Consider the following 19,558-nt stretch of genomic DNA (forward strand, 5'->3'; position numbering starts at 1 on the left):
CATGGCAGCACCCACTCATATCTGACATTCATGAAGAAAACTGCTTCTGTCTGTAGACAAGTTAGCCTCAATGAGGACTTCCCTCCACCCATGGGCTTCTGCCAGTATTTGACACTCGTGCTGTGGTGGCTCCAGGTCCGGATTAGGCAGCAAGGTGGCCAGATTCAGCCCAACCAGTGGAACATCTAGTCCATGTCAGCTGACCAGTGGTCCCATCCTCTGGCTCTTTCCATTCAAAGGCAAAGTATTTTTGTGGCGTTGTACAACTAAATAGTATTAACAGCGTTTCTGCTCTCTCTTTCAGTTAGTATTTTACAAAACCTCCTTAATCCCCGAATCCAATCTGTTCTTGCTCACTGACCCTGAAAAGATATGATGTGTGGCATGTACTTCTCTGGGGACTTACAAACCAGTCGCACAATTGTGGTTTTACAAATTGAGTAATTTAACACTACTTTTGATAACAATCTTACTTAGATATTTTGATATACAGTTACCAACAGCTTCAGCCAAAGCCCATGTAAAACCAGAAGGATTTCAGGAGGCAACTGACTGGTTTAAAATCATATTTAGATAAAAACAATCATTTTCCTGAATGCTGTCATCATCTTTCTTGCTTCCTTACCCAAGACTCTTCTGTGTTCTCTTCCCGTACTGCTCCTGGTTGTAACTTTATTGATCTGTTTAAAGGGGGAAGATGTAGTGGTGTTGTGTAACAGTTTCCTCCAAGATTAAAACATTCTATCCTGCAGGGAGATCCTTAAAAAGGAAGGTAAACAACTCAAAGCAGCTCCAGGAAGTCCCTGAAACTGACCACATTCAATAGGCCCTTCCCTGCTAGCATCAACAATAAAGGCTAAAAGTCTACCTAAAATGTGAAAGAGCCAGGCTGCCAAGAAGACTTGCAGTCCATACTGGGTGTCTGGAGGAAGTAGAAACAAGCCAAGATGGCTGGAAGAGGTTTAGACCAACTAAGGCACCTGCAAAGGACCTTCTCCAACCCACTGAGCTGCCTCCACACTGTGCAGTGTACTCCAGGTTCCCAGCATTTATGAGCTTGTCACTCATGCTACAGTGGGCTTTGGTGATGCAGTGGTCTCTTTCTACTCCTACAAGGAACCCCTAACCCATATTGGTATCTGTCATTCCAATAAAACTCATGGACTCACCAAATTGGACTTTGGTGTCATTGATACATCAGTCTGTTGTGGGTTCCCTGTCTGAATTGAGAAGATGTGTGTGCTGTCTCCCCAGGAAAAGTTTGTCATACTGAAAGACCAGCGGGGTGGGGAAGACCCCCACTCAAATCTCGAGACGACGCAACCCCCAAGAACTCACAAGAAACCCGTCTTGATGTAATGAACAAGAGGTGTATTTGAGAAACCAGAGCTCTGGGGACGACACGTATCTCACACAGGAGACAGAGGAGTCGACCCTGAGCCCAATTAGGGGAAGGGATTTGTAGGGAAAATTACATAGGCAGTTGGCAACAGTCACACAAAGCAAAGCAATTTTACTAGTTTGTTTACATTGGCGCACATGATCTAGCTTGGGCTCAGTCCAACTCCAGGCCACCCTGCCTCTGGGGCAAGCTGACCCCAACTCTTTTTCCTCAGGACTGGTAAGTCAGGCCTTATCGAGGCCAGATGTCTTACGTCGAGTCAGGCCTTAATGAGGCCGGATGGCTTATGTTCGGCCAGGCCTTATTGAGGCCGGATGGTCTATGGCTGGACTACTTCCCCATAATATGTGATGTTATTCTTTTATGAGGTGCACTCACAGCAGGGACAGTGGGGGATAGTTTAAAAATCTTTATTCTTTCAATATAACAAGAAGAAAATGTCCCCTTTCCCTGGAAAGAATGTCCTATATTTAATTGGTGGGGGGGATAAATAATCCATCCCTAAGAAGCTGGATAAGTTATAGTTAAGGTTTTAAATGGTACCCAGTGTTAAGAGGAACATGGCTTTTTATATGAATTTATAGAATTGCTACCAAGGGCTATAGATAGGGTGGCTCAATGCCAGGAACTTACCTCCCATGGTTCTTAGAAGCCTGAAGTCAAGATCCAAGTCTTTCTGGCTTCTGAGTCTGGGGTTGACTTCTTGCTGAGTCCTCAGATGACCTTTCTTCTGGGTTCTTTTCCCTTCATAGTCTCCAGTCATCTTGGATTAGGATCCACTCACTTGACCTTGGGTCCACTCACACAGCCTCATTTTCACTTCATTAGATCAGCTACAATCCTTCCTAGAAATGGGGATCATATTCTCAGGTACTGGGATTGGATCTTTAATATATGAACTGGGGCATACAGGTATGACTCAACTTTCTATCTGCCACACAGAGCTGTCAACGAAGTAAGAGAATACTTAGGAAACTTCATAAACACAATTACATCTTATACAACGGCTGCCAGCTTTTAAATTAGGTCCATCTTCAATCATCCCCCGAATTAGCTGCATGTATGCACTGTGATGGTTCTAGGACAGATGAAGGGAGGAGCCCCCGTTGAAAGATCCAAATCTCAGTGGAAGGCAGACAATGGTAAGAGAGTCCAGTTTTATTTGGACAAAGTTGTGCAAGGATTGGAACAGGTGTTTTAATTCCAAAGTTGCAGCAGTCTGGGTGTCTGATAGCAGTGGAAGGGGCAGGAGATAAGGCAAACAACTGTGCCCGATAGATTACTGCTGTGCTGTCAAAAAGGGGCACTAAACAGTTTAAAATAATCTGTGAATTGAACTCGCCTAAAAGATAGCAGTGGGTTAGAGAGAAAGGCATAAAGAGAAGGAAATGACGTACTGGAGAGGAGACCGTATCTGCCAACAAGCAGCTGGAAAGTGTGCTCTGGGGATAATGCTGCACTCCAGCAACCCCAACAGTTGGCTTAAACAGGAGGGTTTCCAAAGTGAAGGCTGGATTGTGAGTTACAGGGAGAGCCTGCTACAAGACAACAAAATAAGAACGAGCATTTTAATGTCTTTAACTTAGAAATCTTCTTAAAGTCACACATCCAAAAAAAAAAGGAATCTGATAACTGTTGATTGCAGGAAATGTGAAGGGGGCTTTTCGTCTGTGGTGGGATAAGGGAGAAAGTATTTGTGTATTAACTATGGCAAAAATAATAGAGAACGGTAAGCTTACTCCACTTGTTTTGTAGGAAAAAAAACCACCCACATGATATGAAGTCTCCCACACGTGCTTGTAGGGGAGAGGGTGATCTAACACAGGAACTGAAACTGGATCAGAGGTGAGCACTTCCCTACCATGAGCAAGGCCTAGAATTTTATCCCCAGCCTCAGAAAATAAAGAGCTGTAAAAATTGGTTCAACTTTGGCCAGGCACGGTAGTATATGTCTTTAATATGTGAATTCTGGAGGCAGACACAGGTGGATCTCTGAATCCTCAGCCAACCTGGTCTACATAAGGAGTTCTAGGCTATCAAAATAGAAATAAAAACAGAAAATAGAAATAAATAAGAATAGAAAAAATTAAAATAGGAAATAAAAAAGCATTGGCGATTCGAGGGACAGTCTAACCAAGAGAAACCACAACATCGTACAGGAAAGTAAAGCACTCAGGAGCCATCCCCAGATGTTGGAATACCCACAAATCACATTGATGGATAGGGACTCAGCATATCAGGTCTTGTCTACGGCTAATTAATAAAGCAGTCGGCCAGCCGGTCCTGTTTGTTTGGATATAATCAGGCCACATGAGGAAACCCACAGGAAGCTCTCACTCACTGAAGGAGCCAGCTGCTGCTAGTGCACTAAACTGACAAAACAAAGCCCCACTCACTACAGTAAACTTCTGCTGTCGGCGGCCTCCCTCCACCCCTCACCACGAGGGGTCCCGCCCCCACCCTACGCAGGAGCACCTGACTGGAGGATGCCCAGAGGGGCACGCGGCTCAGCCAATCCGGAGGGCGTGCCTTGCCCTGCCCTGCCGCTGACCTTAGAGTCCTGCAGCCCGCAACTGTCGCCGGTGCTGCCGGCGCATCTGCGGCGGAGCTAGAGTCTGGCGGCCACATAGAGCATGTCCTCGATCGGGGGCATGCGTCCCGCGGCCGGGGAGCAGCCGGGAGTTGGGCCGCACCTACAGGCGGTGGGAGGCGCGCTGCTGCTTTGCGGGCTGGCGGTCCTGCTGGACTGGGTTTGGCTGCAGCGGCAGCGCGCCGGCGGCATCCCTCCGGGGCCCAAGCCTCGGCCACTCGTGGGTAACTTCGGGTACTTGCTGCTGCCGCGCTTCCTACGGCTGCAGTTCTGGCTGGGCTCCGGCAGCCAGACCGACACAGTAGGCCGGCATGTGTACCTGGCCAGGCTGGCCCGTGTCTATGGCAACATCTTCAGCTTCTTCATCGGCCACCGTCTGGTGGTGGTCCTCAGCGACTTCCACAGCGTGCGCGAGGCGCTTGTGCAGCAGGCCGAAGTGTTCAGTGACCGCCCGCGGATGCCGCTCATCTCCATCTTGACCAAGGAGAAGGGTGAGCGCGCCGCAGGCTCAGGACCCCCGGGGCGGCAAGTGACCACTTGCTGCTGCCCACCCGCATCTTGCCCTGCGCGGGGGACAGGGGACAGAGGAGTGACTTCTAGTGTGTGATGAAAGTAGGAGACACACAGGAAGTGAGGGGTGTGTACCAAAGTGTAAAATAAGGACCACCCTCCCCGGAAGTCTTCCTTTGTCCCAGTCGAGGTCTCCTCACTCATAGGTCTGATCTGAACGTTTCCAAACGTTGGCTGTGTTAGAAAAGGGGTTGGGGAAGGAATTCTTTTCACGGAGTGACTTTCAGTTGCAAAAGTATAGGATTTTTTTTTTTCCTTAAGAAAGGCCAGAAACCAAGCTAGGAGGCTGTTGAACCAAATGTGTTAACTCACAGCCTCTCCAATAATTTTGGCAAAGAATGTGGCTGCTCTCTGCCTACAGCCAAAGAACTTGCCTGAGGTTAAATTTAAGAGACGCTGACTAACTTTTTTGACGGAATATTTCAAGATCGCCAGTCAGTTCCCCGACTCCATGTGTCTCTCCCTCGGCAGACACAGGGTATCATTCTCTATTCTTCGGCCGTCAATCCCGTGTTCTGTCTTCAGACGCTGAAGTACAACACTGTAGCCATTGTAATGGCCTACATGCCTCAGTTCAGGAGAGTGGCCCCTGACTTCACACTTTGATATCCCCTCCCTCACCCCGTTTCTAATTTTCCTGTGGAAACTCCCTTTGCAGGGCTTCAAGCTCTGGAATCAGAGGCACTTGTAATGGGGGGGGCGTTGGGGTCGGGAGGCGTTAGCACTGAGCTGAAGCACGGAGAATTTGAATGCTATATAAAGTGTATGTAGTTCTTGTTCTAAGACCACTCCAGCCTCTGCAGAAAACGGAAGATGGATACTCTGGGTTACTGGCTTCTTACTGGCTCTTGGCTTGAGATGGGTTCAAAGATGAAGGGCATATGACAGCCACTGTGCAGGATGCGTCTAGCTTAAGACAAGATTCTGTAAAAGTTCACTCTGGATGCAATTTAGAACAAGGCTACACAACTAATCTGGCCACTAGTGAAGGAAGACCAGGAGATCTCTCTTGGCTTAAACCTCCAATGTTCTGTCCACTCTTAATCCAAGTGGCAGCTCAACTTTATAACCATAGGTCACAGTGAACTGACCAGCATTCTGGGTTGTGTTCAGACCCTAAGACAGGAAGATCACCTTGGCTTTCTGGCTACCAGCCTGGAGGTGAGCTCCTGAGTCAGTGAGAGGAAGTCAACAGACTAAGGCCAGTGTGACAGATCAGGACACTCAAATCACATAGAGACCCTCTTCTGACCTCCTCATGCACCCACCCTCACATTACCCACTCTCATCCACACCCCAGTTATCAATACAGAAAAATTTATTTATATCTCATGTATAGAAATTATAGGTAAATCATAGAGAATCTGGGGGCTGGAAAAATGGCTCAAGTGGTTAGGAGCATTTGCTATTCTTCCAGAGTTCGGTTCCCAGCATCATCCCCAAGGCCCAGCACAACCATCTGTAACTCCAGTTCTAGGGGATCCAGCAGACTCTTCTGGTCTCTGCAGGCACCAGGCACACGCACAGTGCACATGCACATTCAGATAAAACATGCATAGACAAAATAAAATTAAATCTTAAAAAAAAAAGACCAAATGTTTTCAAAGTCAGCATTTTAAATCTTTATAAGAAAATGGTGTGTTTCTGAATCCCTGGTAGGAAGGGATTTCTAAAATAAGGCATGCAGCACAAGTCATAAAGGAAAAGACCTGTAGATGGGCACAGTGGCAGGACAGCAGTTGGGAGGCTGAGGCAGGAGGATTGCCACAACTTCACAGAGAGCGTTGGCTTCAAAGTAATACTCTATCTTGAGGGGGGAGGGGGAGGGAGGGAGAGGAGAGGGGGGAGAGAGAGGAGAGAGAAGAGGACAGGGAGAGAGGAGGGGGGGGGGAGGGGAGAGGAGAGAGGGGGAGGGGGGGGGAGGGGAGGGGAGGGGAGGGGGGGGGGAGGGGGGGGGGGGGGGGGGGGGGGGAGGGGGGGGGGGGGGGGGGGGGGGAGGGGAGAGGGAGAGGAGGGAGGAGAGAGAGAGAGGGAGAGGTATACATGTGGACTGGAGAGACGGCTCGGGTTAGGAGGACATAATGCTCTTTCAGAGGTCCTGAGTTCAAATCTCAGCTTCCGAGTCAGATGGTTCACAATCACTTCTAACTACAGCTGCAAGGAATCCAGTGCCACCTTCTGGCTCCCACAGTCATCTGCATGTACATATAGAATGAGCGTGCGCGCACACACACACACTCTCTCTCTCTCTCTTTCTCTCTCCCTCCCTCCTTTCCTCCCTCCCTCCACAAGTAAATGTCTTTTAATCTACACCCGGCATCTTTAAATTTAAAACTCATGCTTATCAAATAATATCACTAAAACCTAAAACCAATTCACATGATGAGAGAGAGGAGGTTACCTATGCGTTTAAACCACACAGGAAGAGACTCTACACACAGCAGGTAAGGTAAGTTTGACTTGGAATAAGAACCCCATCAGTGACCTGTGTAAAGCCACTCTGACCCACACTGGCAGTCACAGAAGCGTGAATGAAAAATCACGTGAGACCCCTTCCCACACCCGGCTGAGGCTGCTCGAGAGCTGCGGCCCACCGCTTCATGACTCTGCCGATTCTGGGGAAAGATGGCCGCCAATGCTGCTGTCCTGAGGAGGCTGGAGCAGAAGGCGGATCGGGTCATTGAGCATCTCAAGCAGCAGGTTGCTCTTCTCAAGGAGAGAGTGATTTTGCAGGCAACTCTGAGAGAAGAAAAGAAACTTGGAGTTGAAGATGCTAAACTGAAAAAAGAAATAGAAGGACTAAAGCGAGAGCTGACTCAGGCAGAAATTCACAATGGAATAAAGCAAGTGCCTGTCCCATCGAGTTCTTCACTGGAGACTAATTGTTTCTGAAAGTGTGACTCAGTCTGCATCAGTAACAACCACCACCTCTCCTGGTACAAAAGAAAAGATGAACGGAGGGGGAGGGGAAGAAAAGAAGGTAAAAGAGAAGACTGAAAAGAAAGGAGAGAAAGCAGAGAAGCATCAGCAGTCGGCGGCAGCAAGTGCTGCCTTGAAGCCTGTCGAGTATCACGCCTGGATCTTCGATCTGGTTCTGTCCTCACTGCCAAGAAACACCCGGATGTGTGGGGGAAGTCGATGTGGGAGCAGCAGCCCCACGGACGGTCGTCAGTGGGCTGGTTAATCATGTCCCCCTAGAACAGATGCAAAACCGAATGGTGGTCTTGCTTTGTAATCTGAAGTCTGCAAAAAATGCGGGGAGTGCTGTCCCAAGCAATGGTGATGTGCGCCAGTTCACCAGAGAAAGTGGGGATTCTGGCCCCTCCCAATGGGTCGTTCCTGGAGACAGAATTACTTTTGATGCTTTCCCTGGAGAGCCTGACAAGGAGCTGAACCCTAAGAAGAAGATCTGGGAGCAGATCCAGCCTGACCTGCACACCAATGACGAGTGTGTGGCCACGTACAAAGGCGCTCCCTTTGAGGTGAAGGGGAAGGGAGTTTGCAGGGCCCAAACCATGGCCAACAGCGGAATTAAATAAGTGCTCTGTAACTGAAAGACACCACTGAAACCTTAATAACATTAAAGAGGAGTGAATTTATCACTTACACATTTAAAAAAAAAAGAAAATCACATGAGATACATTTTCGCCCTCTAGCGGCAAAACTAAAAAATTACAAGTATCAGTAGGCAGCAGTTTAAAACATGATCTACTCGTGGACATTCTTATTCTACTTAAGACAGTAATTTGGCAATGACTATTCATGTAAAGACACCCATATTTTATGGCACGTCACCCTTAGTGATGTCTGTAAATTGTGGCAGAAGTCCATATTCAACCACGGGTCCATCCATATAGGTGTTTATATTAAAATGTTCTCTTTTCCCCTGTGGCTGGGGCTGAACCCAGAGCTTTGTGTGTGTCAGTCATGCACCATGCTGCTGAGCTGAACGCCCCACCTTTGATTATAGAGGTACTCAGAGTATAAAAGAACCAACAGCAGAACCGGTCCAAACTTGAAAACACAAACTATACCTCACGGTAGGCCCCATCCGCTATACCCTGCCCTCACTCACGCTCCTCTCTGTCTCTGCAGGAATCGTGTTCGCACACTATGGTCCGATCTGGAAGCAGCAGAGAAGATTCTCCCACTCGACCCTTCGTCACTTCGGCCTGGGCAAGCTTAGCCTGGAGCCCAGGATCATCGAGGAGTTCGCGTACGTGAAAGCGGAGATGGAGAAGCATGGGGAGGCCCCCTTCAGCCCCTTCCCAGTCATCAGCAATGCCGTCTCCAACATCATCTGCTCCCTGTGCTTTGGCCAGCGCTTCGACTACACCAACAAGGAGTTTAAAAAGGTGCTGGACTTCATGTCTCGAGGGCTAGAAATCTGCTTGCACGGCCAGCTCTTCCTGATCAACCTATGTCCCTGGTTTTACTACCTTCCCTTTGGGCCGTTTAAGGAGCTGAGGCAAATCGAAAAGGACATAACCTGCTTCCTTAAGAACATCATCAAAGAGCACCAAGAGTCTCTGGATGCCAACAACCCCCAGGACTTCATAGACATGTACCTTCTGCACACGCAGGAGGAGAAGGACAAGTGCAAGGGCACCAGCTTCGATGAGGACTACCTGTTCTACATCATCGGGGACCTCTTCATCGCGGGCACGGACACCACAACCAACTCTTTGCTCTGGTGCCTGCTGTACATGTCACTGAACCCCGGCGAGCAAAGTAATCGGTGCATTTGTTCTTTGCTTGGGGTAAAGGCAGGTTATTTAAGCCAAGTCGAAACCTCTGTGGTCTGCTAGGCGCCCATGTATCCCGGTTGGGAAACACCATAAGCACTTGTATTTTATAGGGGGTTTAAGAGGTAACAGTGAAGCCTCGGACTTCTAGATGGACTAGAGTTGTGGCTTGCTCACCCCTGCTTTAATCACCACCACCCAGTTCCCTTGAGATCTATGAAAGTGGAGGGAGATAGAGAAGCAGTGTGTTTTAGAGCCAAGGGAGTCAAATGCTCACCTGGACCTTCATCTTGTTTTGAAAATAGAGAACACCAGCCCAAGAGAGTCAGCAAAAGTCACAGCCAGTGCCACCCCATTAACCCCAGTGCTCAGCCAGTGGCAGTCGCAGTAGATGCGGATGAATGAGGGAGCATGGTGTATTGCTCTCTACATCAGTTCTAACTATTCGCTGCGAACCTAGTCACTTAAACAGACGGGAGTTTGCTGTAAGGATTTAGAGAGGTCTGACATGGGCTTCACTGGACCGAAGACTGCAGTGTTCGCTGGGCACTGTTGCCCTCTGGAGGCCCCAGAGGAAAAGTCTTTCCTTTGTCCCGTGGTCCTCTACCCCTTCAGAGCCAGCAGAGCTGTAGCACTCTGACCCTGCTTCCGTGTTCACACCTCCTGAGGGAAGTCAGCTAGGCAAGGCTCTGATCTCCAAGCCGTGTTGCTCAGTGGTGAGCGCGTGTCCTGAGTCTATGTTGTTAGATGAGTTCACTGTTATGCAGGCCTCACAGGGCACACTTACTGAGGTAACCATAGTGTCACAAGGCACTATAACCTTACAGGACCACGCTCGTTTATGTGGTCAGCGATCGACTCAAGCACCACCCTATAGCGTATAACTGTGCTTAGGTGGACATACACTCAATAGCCCATGCTATGTCCCCATGTTTAGTGTAGTCCCTTCTGCTGTGTGTGTCGGTTGGATATGATTATAAAGTTTCTCCCCAAAAGGTTCATGGGCTACAATTTGGGCCTTTGGGATACCGACAGCAAGGTAATTCGTCATAGGACTTTTTAAAGCTAACTCTTGAGACCAGGATTCTTAAGGAGTTGGAGTAGGTGGAGGAGGAAGTATAGAAGCCTGCAGGCTTCCACCCCTTTCCCTTTCCACACCGTCTGTCCCATCCTCAAACAGGTCGATATAGTTCTCCAGGAACCTTCTTAGAGCTAGTAGAAAGGGCCTTGGCCCCCGTGTCCTTCTGGATTCCTGTTTGCCATGTGACCTTTCTCTCACATGCTCTTATCATGCTTTCTGCCATACTCTGATGTAACCCAAGAGGGGAACCCAAAAGGGTGAGCTAAGTTCTTCTTTATAAAGCACCCAACTTCGGCTAAAAACAGACAAAGACACGATGGGAGGTATCCTGTTTACAAGGTACCGGAGGGTGGAGCTGGGAACTTCTTGAAGGGTCCATTGTTCTTTTCTTACCACAGACCGTACTGCGGCTCTGTTTTAACCAGCTACCACCAAGCAACAGGCTATCCCCAAATGAGCTGCTTAAAACAGCAGCTTTATTATTTTATAAAGCATTTGAGTATCAAGAATCTGGGTCGATGAGGAGTACATGTCAATGAACCCAGTGTTAACCAGTTTTTCAATGCCACAATAATGTGTGATTGATAATTAACTGATAAAAAAGGTATTGGGGCTCGTGGTTTCAGTCCATGGCCAGTGGCTTTGTTGCAGTGGGGCCTGTGGTAAGACAGTGTATTGTGGTAGGAAGTTTCCTCAGGGCAGATGAAAAAGAGAAAGAAGGGGGAAGTTCCAGGGTAGAGCCATTCTCTTCAGCCTCCCACAAGGGCCCCCTCACATCACCACTGTAGGGACAAACCTGCAACCACAGGCTTTTGAGGGTCCTGCTTAACTATAGCAACCCCAAAGGTATGGCTTCTTGGGTATTATTCTGGACTTTCACAGGGTGTTACAGCGTAGAGAGTCACACGAGAGTTTAATTCTGTGTGTCCTGGAATCCACAGTGCTGTTTCTTTTGCCCAATCTCTTCTGCTGTCCATCAAAGCCCCAGTGGCTTGTTCTCTCTGCCAATCGGCCTCAGGCCACCATGCTAACTGATGCCTTGGTGGGTAAAGTGCATAACAGTGCTGACTCAACTCTCCCAGCCTGATCTTTGGTTTCTGCTTTCCTTTCTGCATAGAAAAGGTTCATGAAGAAATTGAAAGGGTCATTGGCCGTGACCGTGCACCTTCCCTCACAGACAAGGCCCAGATGCCATACACAGAAGCCACCATCATGGAGGTACAGCGGTTATCCATGGTGGTACCACTTGCCATTCCTCACATGACCTCGGAGAAAACAGGCAAGTCCAGAGCCTGCCTTCTTTGCAGACCCCTGAGGGAATCCTCTGAGTGCAGGGACGCATGTGACCACATGAGAAAGGTCCAGGACTGTTTGTACCCTGTCACTGGTTCAAGGATTGTAGTCCTTTCCAGTCGCCTTCAGGCCTCCAGTCCTTCAAGCCCGCTATCCCGCAGAAGAAACTCAAGTTGGCAGTGGCCTGTCTAGTCTTCATGTGGATGTTGGAAGAGTCAGACTAAATGTGACTCAAGTATGTTAGCTAGAGATGAGCCCCCTTTGATTCTTAAAATTCTGCAAGCAGAATGTAATTATTTAAAAACTAGAATGCTCCAGCCTCACCCTAGGATCATCAACTTTAACCTGTCAGCTGCTGAGAACTGTGTCAGCATGTGGTGAGCCCGGAGTGTCTCTAAAGCGCCCCTCTAAAAGGCTGTCACCCTCGCAGGTGGGAAAGTGAAGCAGGAGAACGGCGACTTTGGGGGTAACTGTTTCAGAGAGAGAAAGAGGTAGAGGTTGGTGGGAAGGGTAATGTTTAAGGCTTATAGAGATGGCTTAGAATGCAAATGAGCTCCACCGGGAGGAGCCCAGCACCTGGGGATATTGGTTAGCTTGTCAGCCGATGATTGTGGGAGCAGAGTTCCCTGCAGGCCTTTTCTCTAGATTTGCCGTCCCCTTCACACTGTGTGGACAGAAAAGCCTGTAGGTGACTCCCTTCTGTGCTGGGCAGTTTTACATCGACTTGACACTCGCTAAAGTCATCTGACAGGAGGGAGCCTGAATAGGGAAATGCCTCCACAAGATCAGGCTGTGGGCAAGCCTGCAGGGCAGTGGTTCTCAGGCCTCCCAACGCTGCGACCTTTTACTACAGTTCCTCGTATTGTGGTGACCCCAGCTGTAATATTATCTTAGTTGCCACTTCAGAACAATAATTTTTGTACTGCTATACATAATGATAAATAATGACAACTCGTGATTTCTCTGATGGTCTTAGGTGACCCCTGTGAAAGGGTCATTTGCTCCCAAAGGGGTCTCGACCCACAGGTTGAGAAACACCGCTACAGAACATTTTCTTAATCAGTGATTGACACAGAAGGACCCAGCCCATTGTGGGTGGTGCCATCCCTGGGCTGGTGGCTCTGGGTTCTATAAGAGAGCAGGCTGAGCAAGCCAGGGGAGACAAGCCAGTAAACAGCACCCCTCCATGGCCTCCGCATCAGCCCCTGCCTCTCTTGAGTTCCTGTTCTGACTTCCTTCCGTGATGAGGTGTAAGCTCATCAACCCGTCCCTCCTCAGGTTGGCCCTGCTGTGTCATCACAGCCGTAGCAGTGCTTGCTAAGATGCATTCTGTGTCCATTGTAGGAATGTGTGAATCTCGGGGAACGGAACTTAGAGCTCATTCCCGGTCTAGTGTTCCCTTGTACGTTTTAATGACCTGACCTGGCTCACTGATTTGGCACCTACTCCCGTTCCTGCTGTCTCAGGTAGGGTCTGGGCTGGTGCAGAGAAAACGTAATACTTGACAGACTCTTATCCCTCCCCTCAGGAACCTCAGGGTTGAGTCTCTGCCAGCTACTGTGTTCAGTAGGTAAATGTTCCCTCCCTGGACAAGGTCATGTTTGAAGGGAACTATCAGCGAAAGTGTGGTGCTGACTCTGTTCTTGTCTGTTGTCCACAGTCCTCCAAGGGTACAGTATTCCTAAAGGCACAGTGGTCCTACCCAATTTGTGGTCCATACACAGAGACCCAGCCATTTGGGAGAAGCCAGACGACTTCTGTCCTCATCGATTTCTGGATGACCAGGGACAACTTTTGAAAAGAGAAACGTTTATCCCTTTTGGGATAGGTCAGTTAAACCTTGGTTTAAAATTTTCTTTTAACTATCATTAGTGCGTGTCTGTGTGTCTGTGTGTCTCTGTGTGTGTTTGTTTGGGTATATCAGTGTGTGTGCACATGCATGTTTGAGATGTGTATGTGTGAGTGTAAGTATAGGAACTTGAGGACAACTTGGAGGAATCCGTTCTTGCCTACTGAGTTACCTTGCTCTGACCCAAGCTTTTTTTTTTTCTTCAAATAAATAAAAAATGAAAACAAAAGCAGAGTTATAGACAGAGGTGACTTGGTGATACAGTGTTCTTTTGCCTTTCGTGTGTGAGCCCTAGGTTCCACCCCAGCACAGAGAAAAGAAAGAGGGAGGAAGGGAGATCTTTAGGACTGGAAACCTTGACTTCCCGGTTGCTTAGGCTCTGGGGGCCTGAGAAACAGGGAGGTTAAGGAGCTACTGGAGTTAACGGCAACTTTTTAAAAATTACCGTCAGTGGTTAATTAACTGCTTGTGAGAAACCCTGAACTCTTCTAACTCTTAAGAGACCAGCGAGAAAGAAAAGGAAAGAGAAAAATCATGCATGCACACACTAACACTGGAAAAGGAAAAGCAGGAGCGAGTTCCAACAATTTCACATATACACGAACACACATACATACATACATACATACACACGTACATACACACACATGTACATACATACACACATACATACATTCACACATACATACACATAAATGCCTACATATGACATACATATCACAGACATAGACATACATAGACATACATGCATGTACATACATACATACACACATGCATACATACATTCACACATACATACACACATACGTACATATGACATACATATCACAGACATAGACATATATACATATTTACAATTGATAGAGCAAATCTCTAAAGAGCCGGCTCTAACAAGGTTTAGTTTTGCTTTTAGCTTTTAATAGCATTTCAGACAGGTTCTCTATATAAGAAAAAGTTACCTCACAGATACAATGTTACACATCCTGTTAGAGCAGGATGTTGTTGATAATATTCAAAACAGTTTTATATATTTATGGCCTTGCTTTATCGCTGGGCACCCCTGTGGCCTCATCCTCGGGCCTGACCCAGAATGAATGTTTTTCCTGGATCACAGATCTGCCCCAAGCCTGTTTCTCTTTCTACTGCAGTTTACTTGCTTGAGGTGCATGAAAGCTCATTGTACGCCTTTCCCTGATATTCTAAGAGAAGGGGGCACATTCCTCTCTTGATTCTAACGTTAATGTATCTTTGTGGCAAAACAAATGAAACCATCTCCTCAGACTTCCTAGCAATTATTCTAACTTCCTATTTGAATCAAGTCAGAAATTCTATAAAAATCACTAATTCATCTAAATAGCATTAATGCCAGAAAGTTCATCTTTATACTGATTCTGCAAGAAATCTGCCCAACAGAGTGGGTTAAAACCCCAGGAAGCAACAGGCTATGTCAGATACTTGAGGAATGCAGTAATGGCCGGCCTGGAAACGCATAGCAGCAGGAAGCAACCCTGGGACAAGGTCCCCGGGGTCCGTGTCTCTTCACAGCTCACTCTTTGAAGCTGTGCAAAATGGTGCACCATCTCCAGGAAGCCTACTTGCTTGCCACAGCCCTTCCTGCGTGGGTCCCATCAAATTACAGTTTATTTACTTACTTGGTTTTGTGTGTGTGTGTGTGTGTGTGTGTGTGTGTGTGTGTGTGTGTGTGTGTTAGGGAGACAGATACCACAGCATCCATGTTATGTTAGAACAGTTGGCTCTCTCCTCCCACCATGTGTGTCTGAGGGCTTGAGCTCAGGTTGTAAGGCCTGAGCAAGAGCCTCTACCATGTCACAGGCCTAAGAACAGCTCACGATCTGCTGGACTGGGGAGTGAGGGGGCTTCGCTCGCTCTCTCTCTCTCTCTCTCTCTCTCTCTCTCTCTCTCTCTCTCTCTCTCTCTCTCTCTCTCTCTCTCTCTCTCTCTCTGATCTTTAAGTTCCTGGATTAAGGCACATGAGGCTCTTTCTGTGGAAACAGAAGGTTCCAGAAACTTTGATCTCTCTTTCTTCCCTTTAGTCCTCCAGGTGAGGTAAGTAGGAAGACAAGGGCAGGTGGCTGCCACCCCGGATCCATGCCTTCCGACTTCCTGTCTAGTTCCGTGACTGGGCGCTCAATGGTGAACCAGCTGTGTGGACAGATAAACTGAAGGAGCCTGGTTTATGTGGCGATTTTACTTTACAGCTCTCCACAGACTCGGTAGACGCTTGGTACAAAGACCAGGATGTGACATAACCGTTCCTTCTCTGATCTCACTTTAGGGAAGCGGGTGTGTATGGGAGAGCAGCTGGCCAAGATGGAGCTATTCCTGATGTTTGTGAGCCTGATGCAGAGTTTCACCTTTGCTTTACCTGAGGGCTCCGAGAAGCCCATCATGACCGGCAGATTTGGTCTAACATTGGCCCCACATCCCTTTAATGTAACCGTCTCCAAGAGATGAAGAAACCATGAGGACTGAGGAGGGAGCCGGCTCCACGTACCCGTCCCACACAGTCTTCCTGTTGCTCTTGAGCATGGGCCGAGCAGTTCAGCAGCCGGGAGAGGCTCCAGACGAGAGACCCAGAGGGTAAGGGTGCCACACGTGGAGGCCTCTCCGCAGGATCCTCGAGTGGCTGGTGGTGTCCACTGTCCACGGGGAAGCGTGGACACTCAGTTTAGTTTATGGGTCCTATCGGGAACAGAGCTTCTCACCTCTCAGCCTCCGTCATCCCGTGGTAAAATGAGGTAATGAAATTTCTCTCAACTCTGAGGAGGATCGAATGCTTCATGCCGTCTGTGCTGTGGGCGGATGCTGGGCAGTTCGGTAGCTCTGCCTTCAGACCTCCCAAGGCCCCTGACAACACTGAAGTATCAGCATGGACACTTGGTCAGAGAGGGATGCAGGTCTAGGTTATATCGAGGAGACATTTTTCTTTGTGAGTTTTTTGTTGTTGTTGTTTTTATTATTATTATTTTTTTTGTGTGTGTGTGTGCCTAGATTCAATGTCAGTTTCTTTGGGCTTGTGTCTTACGAGTATCATTTTTGTTTAGGGCTGGGTCCTTTTTGTAGAGCTAAGATGGATGTCCCCTTGCCCAGTATGTTGAGGAAAAAGAAAAGCATCCTCTTGAGCTTATTGTCCACGTGTGTCTACTGTGAGACAGCCCTATGAGCGGTGAGCCAGGCTTCACCACACAGGTCTGCCCTGCTCAGGTGAGAGCAGAGCCCCTAATCGGGGCCTGGATGCTGGGTCGGGACTGTAATAGAATTGTGGACCTGGCCCAGAAGGGATTTCTCATTCAAGTGATTCAGAACCTCCTCTCCTGCCGCGCCATCAGCCATTGTGTGACTGACTTACTCTGCAAGACAAGAAGCCATTTCGTGATAAGAGGGCCCTCTGGTGGCTCCTCCAAGGACCACTGGGAATGGGAGAATGCACTTCTCACAATGGTGGAGGACTGCACAGCCAACAGTGTGCTTCTCAGTGTGCCTGTGTCCGGCCCCACCCTCGGGTCTCCCTGCTCTGAAGGAGCCGTGGTAATGCTGAGCCTTTCTTAGAAAAGCCTGCACCAGACGTTTTTGTGTGCCTGAAATCCTCACACTGAGGAGCTGAGATTTCCAATGCCAAGGTCCATAATTAGAAAGTGCCACCGTCACTGGGTCTCTAAGCTACTTGGCCTTGTGACTGGAAAGCACTTTCTGATCCCCTTCCCAGTATTGCCCCACATGGCCTCCGTTACCTGTGCCCCTCTTTGTCCCAGTTGATTCCTTGGGGCAGGCTCCACGCTGCCTCCTCACCATGCCTGATTCTTGGTGGACGCCCAGGTAACTTAGGAGTGAGTTGGGGAAAGCGATTAAGGGGAAAAGCCTGCCCAGGCTTTATTACAGTCCGTTCAGGATAGCTTCAAAACACAGCATTATGTGTCCCTACTTGACTAAACAAACCAGTGTTCAAAATGCACTTTCGACTTTTGGTTTATCATTTAAAGTAATCATTTTAGGCAAATTTAAAATGGTGCCTTGGCTGCCAAAACAATACAGAATGAAAGCTTCCGGCAGCTGCCCGCTGTCTGCACACAGGTGCTTGCTGGGGTAGCCAGGCAGACTACTGCATAAGTAATGCTTACTGCAGGAAAATAGCAGCTGCTGAATAAAAATCTAATATGAGGACAAGGGGAAATGGACATTGTATAACCAAGTATTGATTAACTTTTGAGTCTGTATTCTTCATGTCATCCACCATGGTGTTTTCTTTTTCATAAATTACTTTACAACAGATGTTGTACAGGCTAATCTCTAGGTTCCCAGAACGCTGGTGTCTAGGCCGAGATGCTGAAGTAGGGTGGCTGAGGTGCATGAATGGTGACACTGCTCGCTGAGCAGGTGGTCTGTCCTGACCTGGCCTTCACGTTTGCAGGCCCCCTACTCTCTGACTCGCACATGGATCTCTGGACCTACTAACCAAAGATTTCACATCATACTTGAAGAAGCCTCTGCCTTCTCTGAGACGACATCAGAATCCCACGATTATCCGGCAGTATAACACCGTTCCTCAAGCTGGTGAAAACCCCTTCCACAGGCTGCCACAGAGGGGCTGCACGTCTCCCCAGCCTACTGCTATTTGAAGACTTTGCACTTCCTGTCCCATCTGAAATGTGAAACTAACTGTGGTCAGTTTTCTAATAACGAGGTCTGGACCTCGTCTGCACTGGAGCTCTTGGTGCTCCTATTAAACCTCTTATTTTACTGAAGACGGTTCCAACTCATTTGTGTCTGTTGATTTTTAGTTGCTTAGCAATTTTTTGTTGTTTTTACGAAATCTTAGTCAAAAAGGAAGAGAAAGCCCACGATGTAGCACAGCCATGTAACTACAGGCATGTTAACTCTTTCTAAAATATGACATCACACTTACAGGACATGGTACAGAGAGGTCCAAGCCGCCAGGTTTCCTTTCGTGTCTGACTGCTTTGTGTGTGAGTTTACATGTGTGGATGTTTTGTGTATGAATGTTTTGAATGTGAATTTATGTGTGTGACTGTTTTGTGTGTGAATTTACATGTGTGGATGTTTTGTGTATGAATGTTTTGTATGTGAATTCATGTGTGTGACTGCTTTGTGTGTGAATTTACATGTGTGAATGTTTTGCCTGAATGTCCTTCTACGTGCTGCACATGCGCTTGGTGTCCACAGAGACCAGAAGAGGGTACCGTCCTCTGGACCGGAGTTACAGATGGTTTCGAACTCCATGTGGGTGCCAGGAATTGAACCTGGGTCCTTTGTAAGAACTTTGTAACTGCTGAGCCCAATTTTCTTAAATCCCGCACCAAAGCCCTGTACAGAGAAGAGTGAGTCATGTGTAAGCCCCTGTGGCAATCACTGATGCCTGTCCCTAGAGGTTAGGCTGGCAGCTCAAGATTATTGTGTCTGCTGACTACTTGACACAGTGGTGTTTGGGCACTTGCAGTGGTCATTTTCTGAAGTCCCTTATCTGTTTGAAGACCAGAGCCAGAAAAACATTTGCCTTCAACCCTCCTGCTGAAGTGAATTAGCCAAGGAAGATGAAGCTCACATCAGGGAGAAACTGAAAGGAAACAGTGCATGAGGAGCTGGAGGAAGTTTGTTCCAGGACATTGGTCATGTCCTGTTCAAGATGCCTCCAGCCCCGTTCCCTCTCTCAGAAGAGGAGGGTATCATCCGGTTGTTTTGTTTGTTTGTTTGTTTGTTTGTTTGTTTTCTTACCCCTCTGAAGCTTTTTTGTATTAGCCTTCCTATGGCACCCGTTCTGGTCGTTCCTAGCTTAGAAAAATAGACTTTAAATACCCGAAGCAGCTTTTGCCAATGGATGGATGAGCTAGCTCCCTGTCAGCTTCTCCAGAGCCACTCTTCCTCCTGTAGGTCACGGCTTGAAGAGCAGCTCTGCAGAGAGGACCCCACCCACATTCCTGTTAAAACCGAATCCCCAAGAACTCTGAAACCTCATTTCCAACTTAGTTCCTCCTGAGCTCTTTCACTGTCT

The 19,558-nt window shown here is 48.0% G+C and overlaps 1 protein-coding gene and 1 pseudogene across 2 annotated transcripts; both read left to right on the forward strand.

Moving 5' to 3' along the window:
• The first annotated feature begins 3,906 nt into the window (after window positions 1–3,906).
• LOC116896241 (cytochrome P450 2U1) lies at window positions 3,907–18,297 on the forward strand. Of its 2 annotated transcripts, XR_004387318.1 has the most exons (6): window positions 3,907–4,483; window positions 8,658–9,293; window positions 11,506–11,667; window positions 13,342–13,509; window positions 15,827–16,131; window positions 17,960–18,297. XR_004387318.1 is itself a non-coding variant. In XM_032897308.1 (5 exons), exons 1-5 carry the CDS (start codon window positions 4,036–4,038, stop codon window positions 16,003–16,005), a joined length of 1,593 nt encoding a protein of 530 aa, XP_032753199.1. In that variant the 5' UTR covers window positions 3,907–4,035; the 3' UTR covers window positions 16,006–16,485. The 2 variants fall into 2 exon arrangements, 1 of the variants encoding a protein (XP_032753199.1); XM_032897308.1 differs by lacking the exon at window positions 17,960–18,297 and having other exon boundaries at window positions 15,827–16,485.
• On the forward strand, window positions 7,176–8,170 carry LOC116896242 (annotated as a pseudogene).
• Window positions 18,298–19,558: the final 1,261 nt, after the last annotated feature.

The sequence above is a fragment of the Rattus rattus genome, chromosome 3 (assembly GCF_011064425.1).
Source record: "Rattus rattus isolate New Zealand chromosome 3, Rrattus_CSIRO_v1, whole genome shotgun sequence".
NCBI lineage: Eukaryota > Metazoa > Chordata > Mammalia > Rodentia > Muridae > Rattus > Rattus rattus.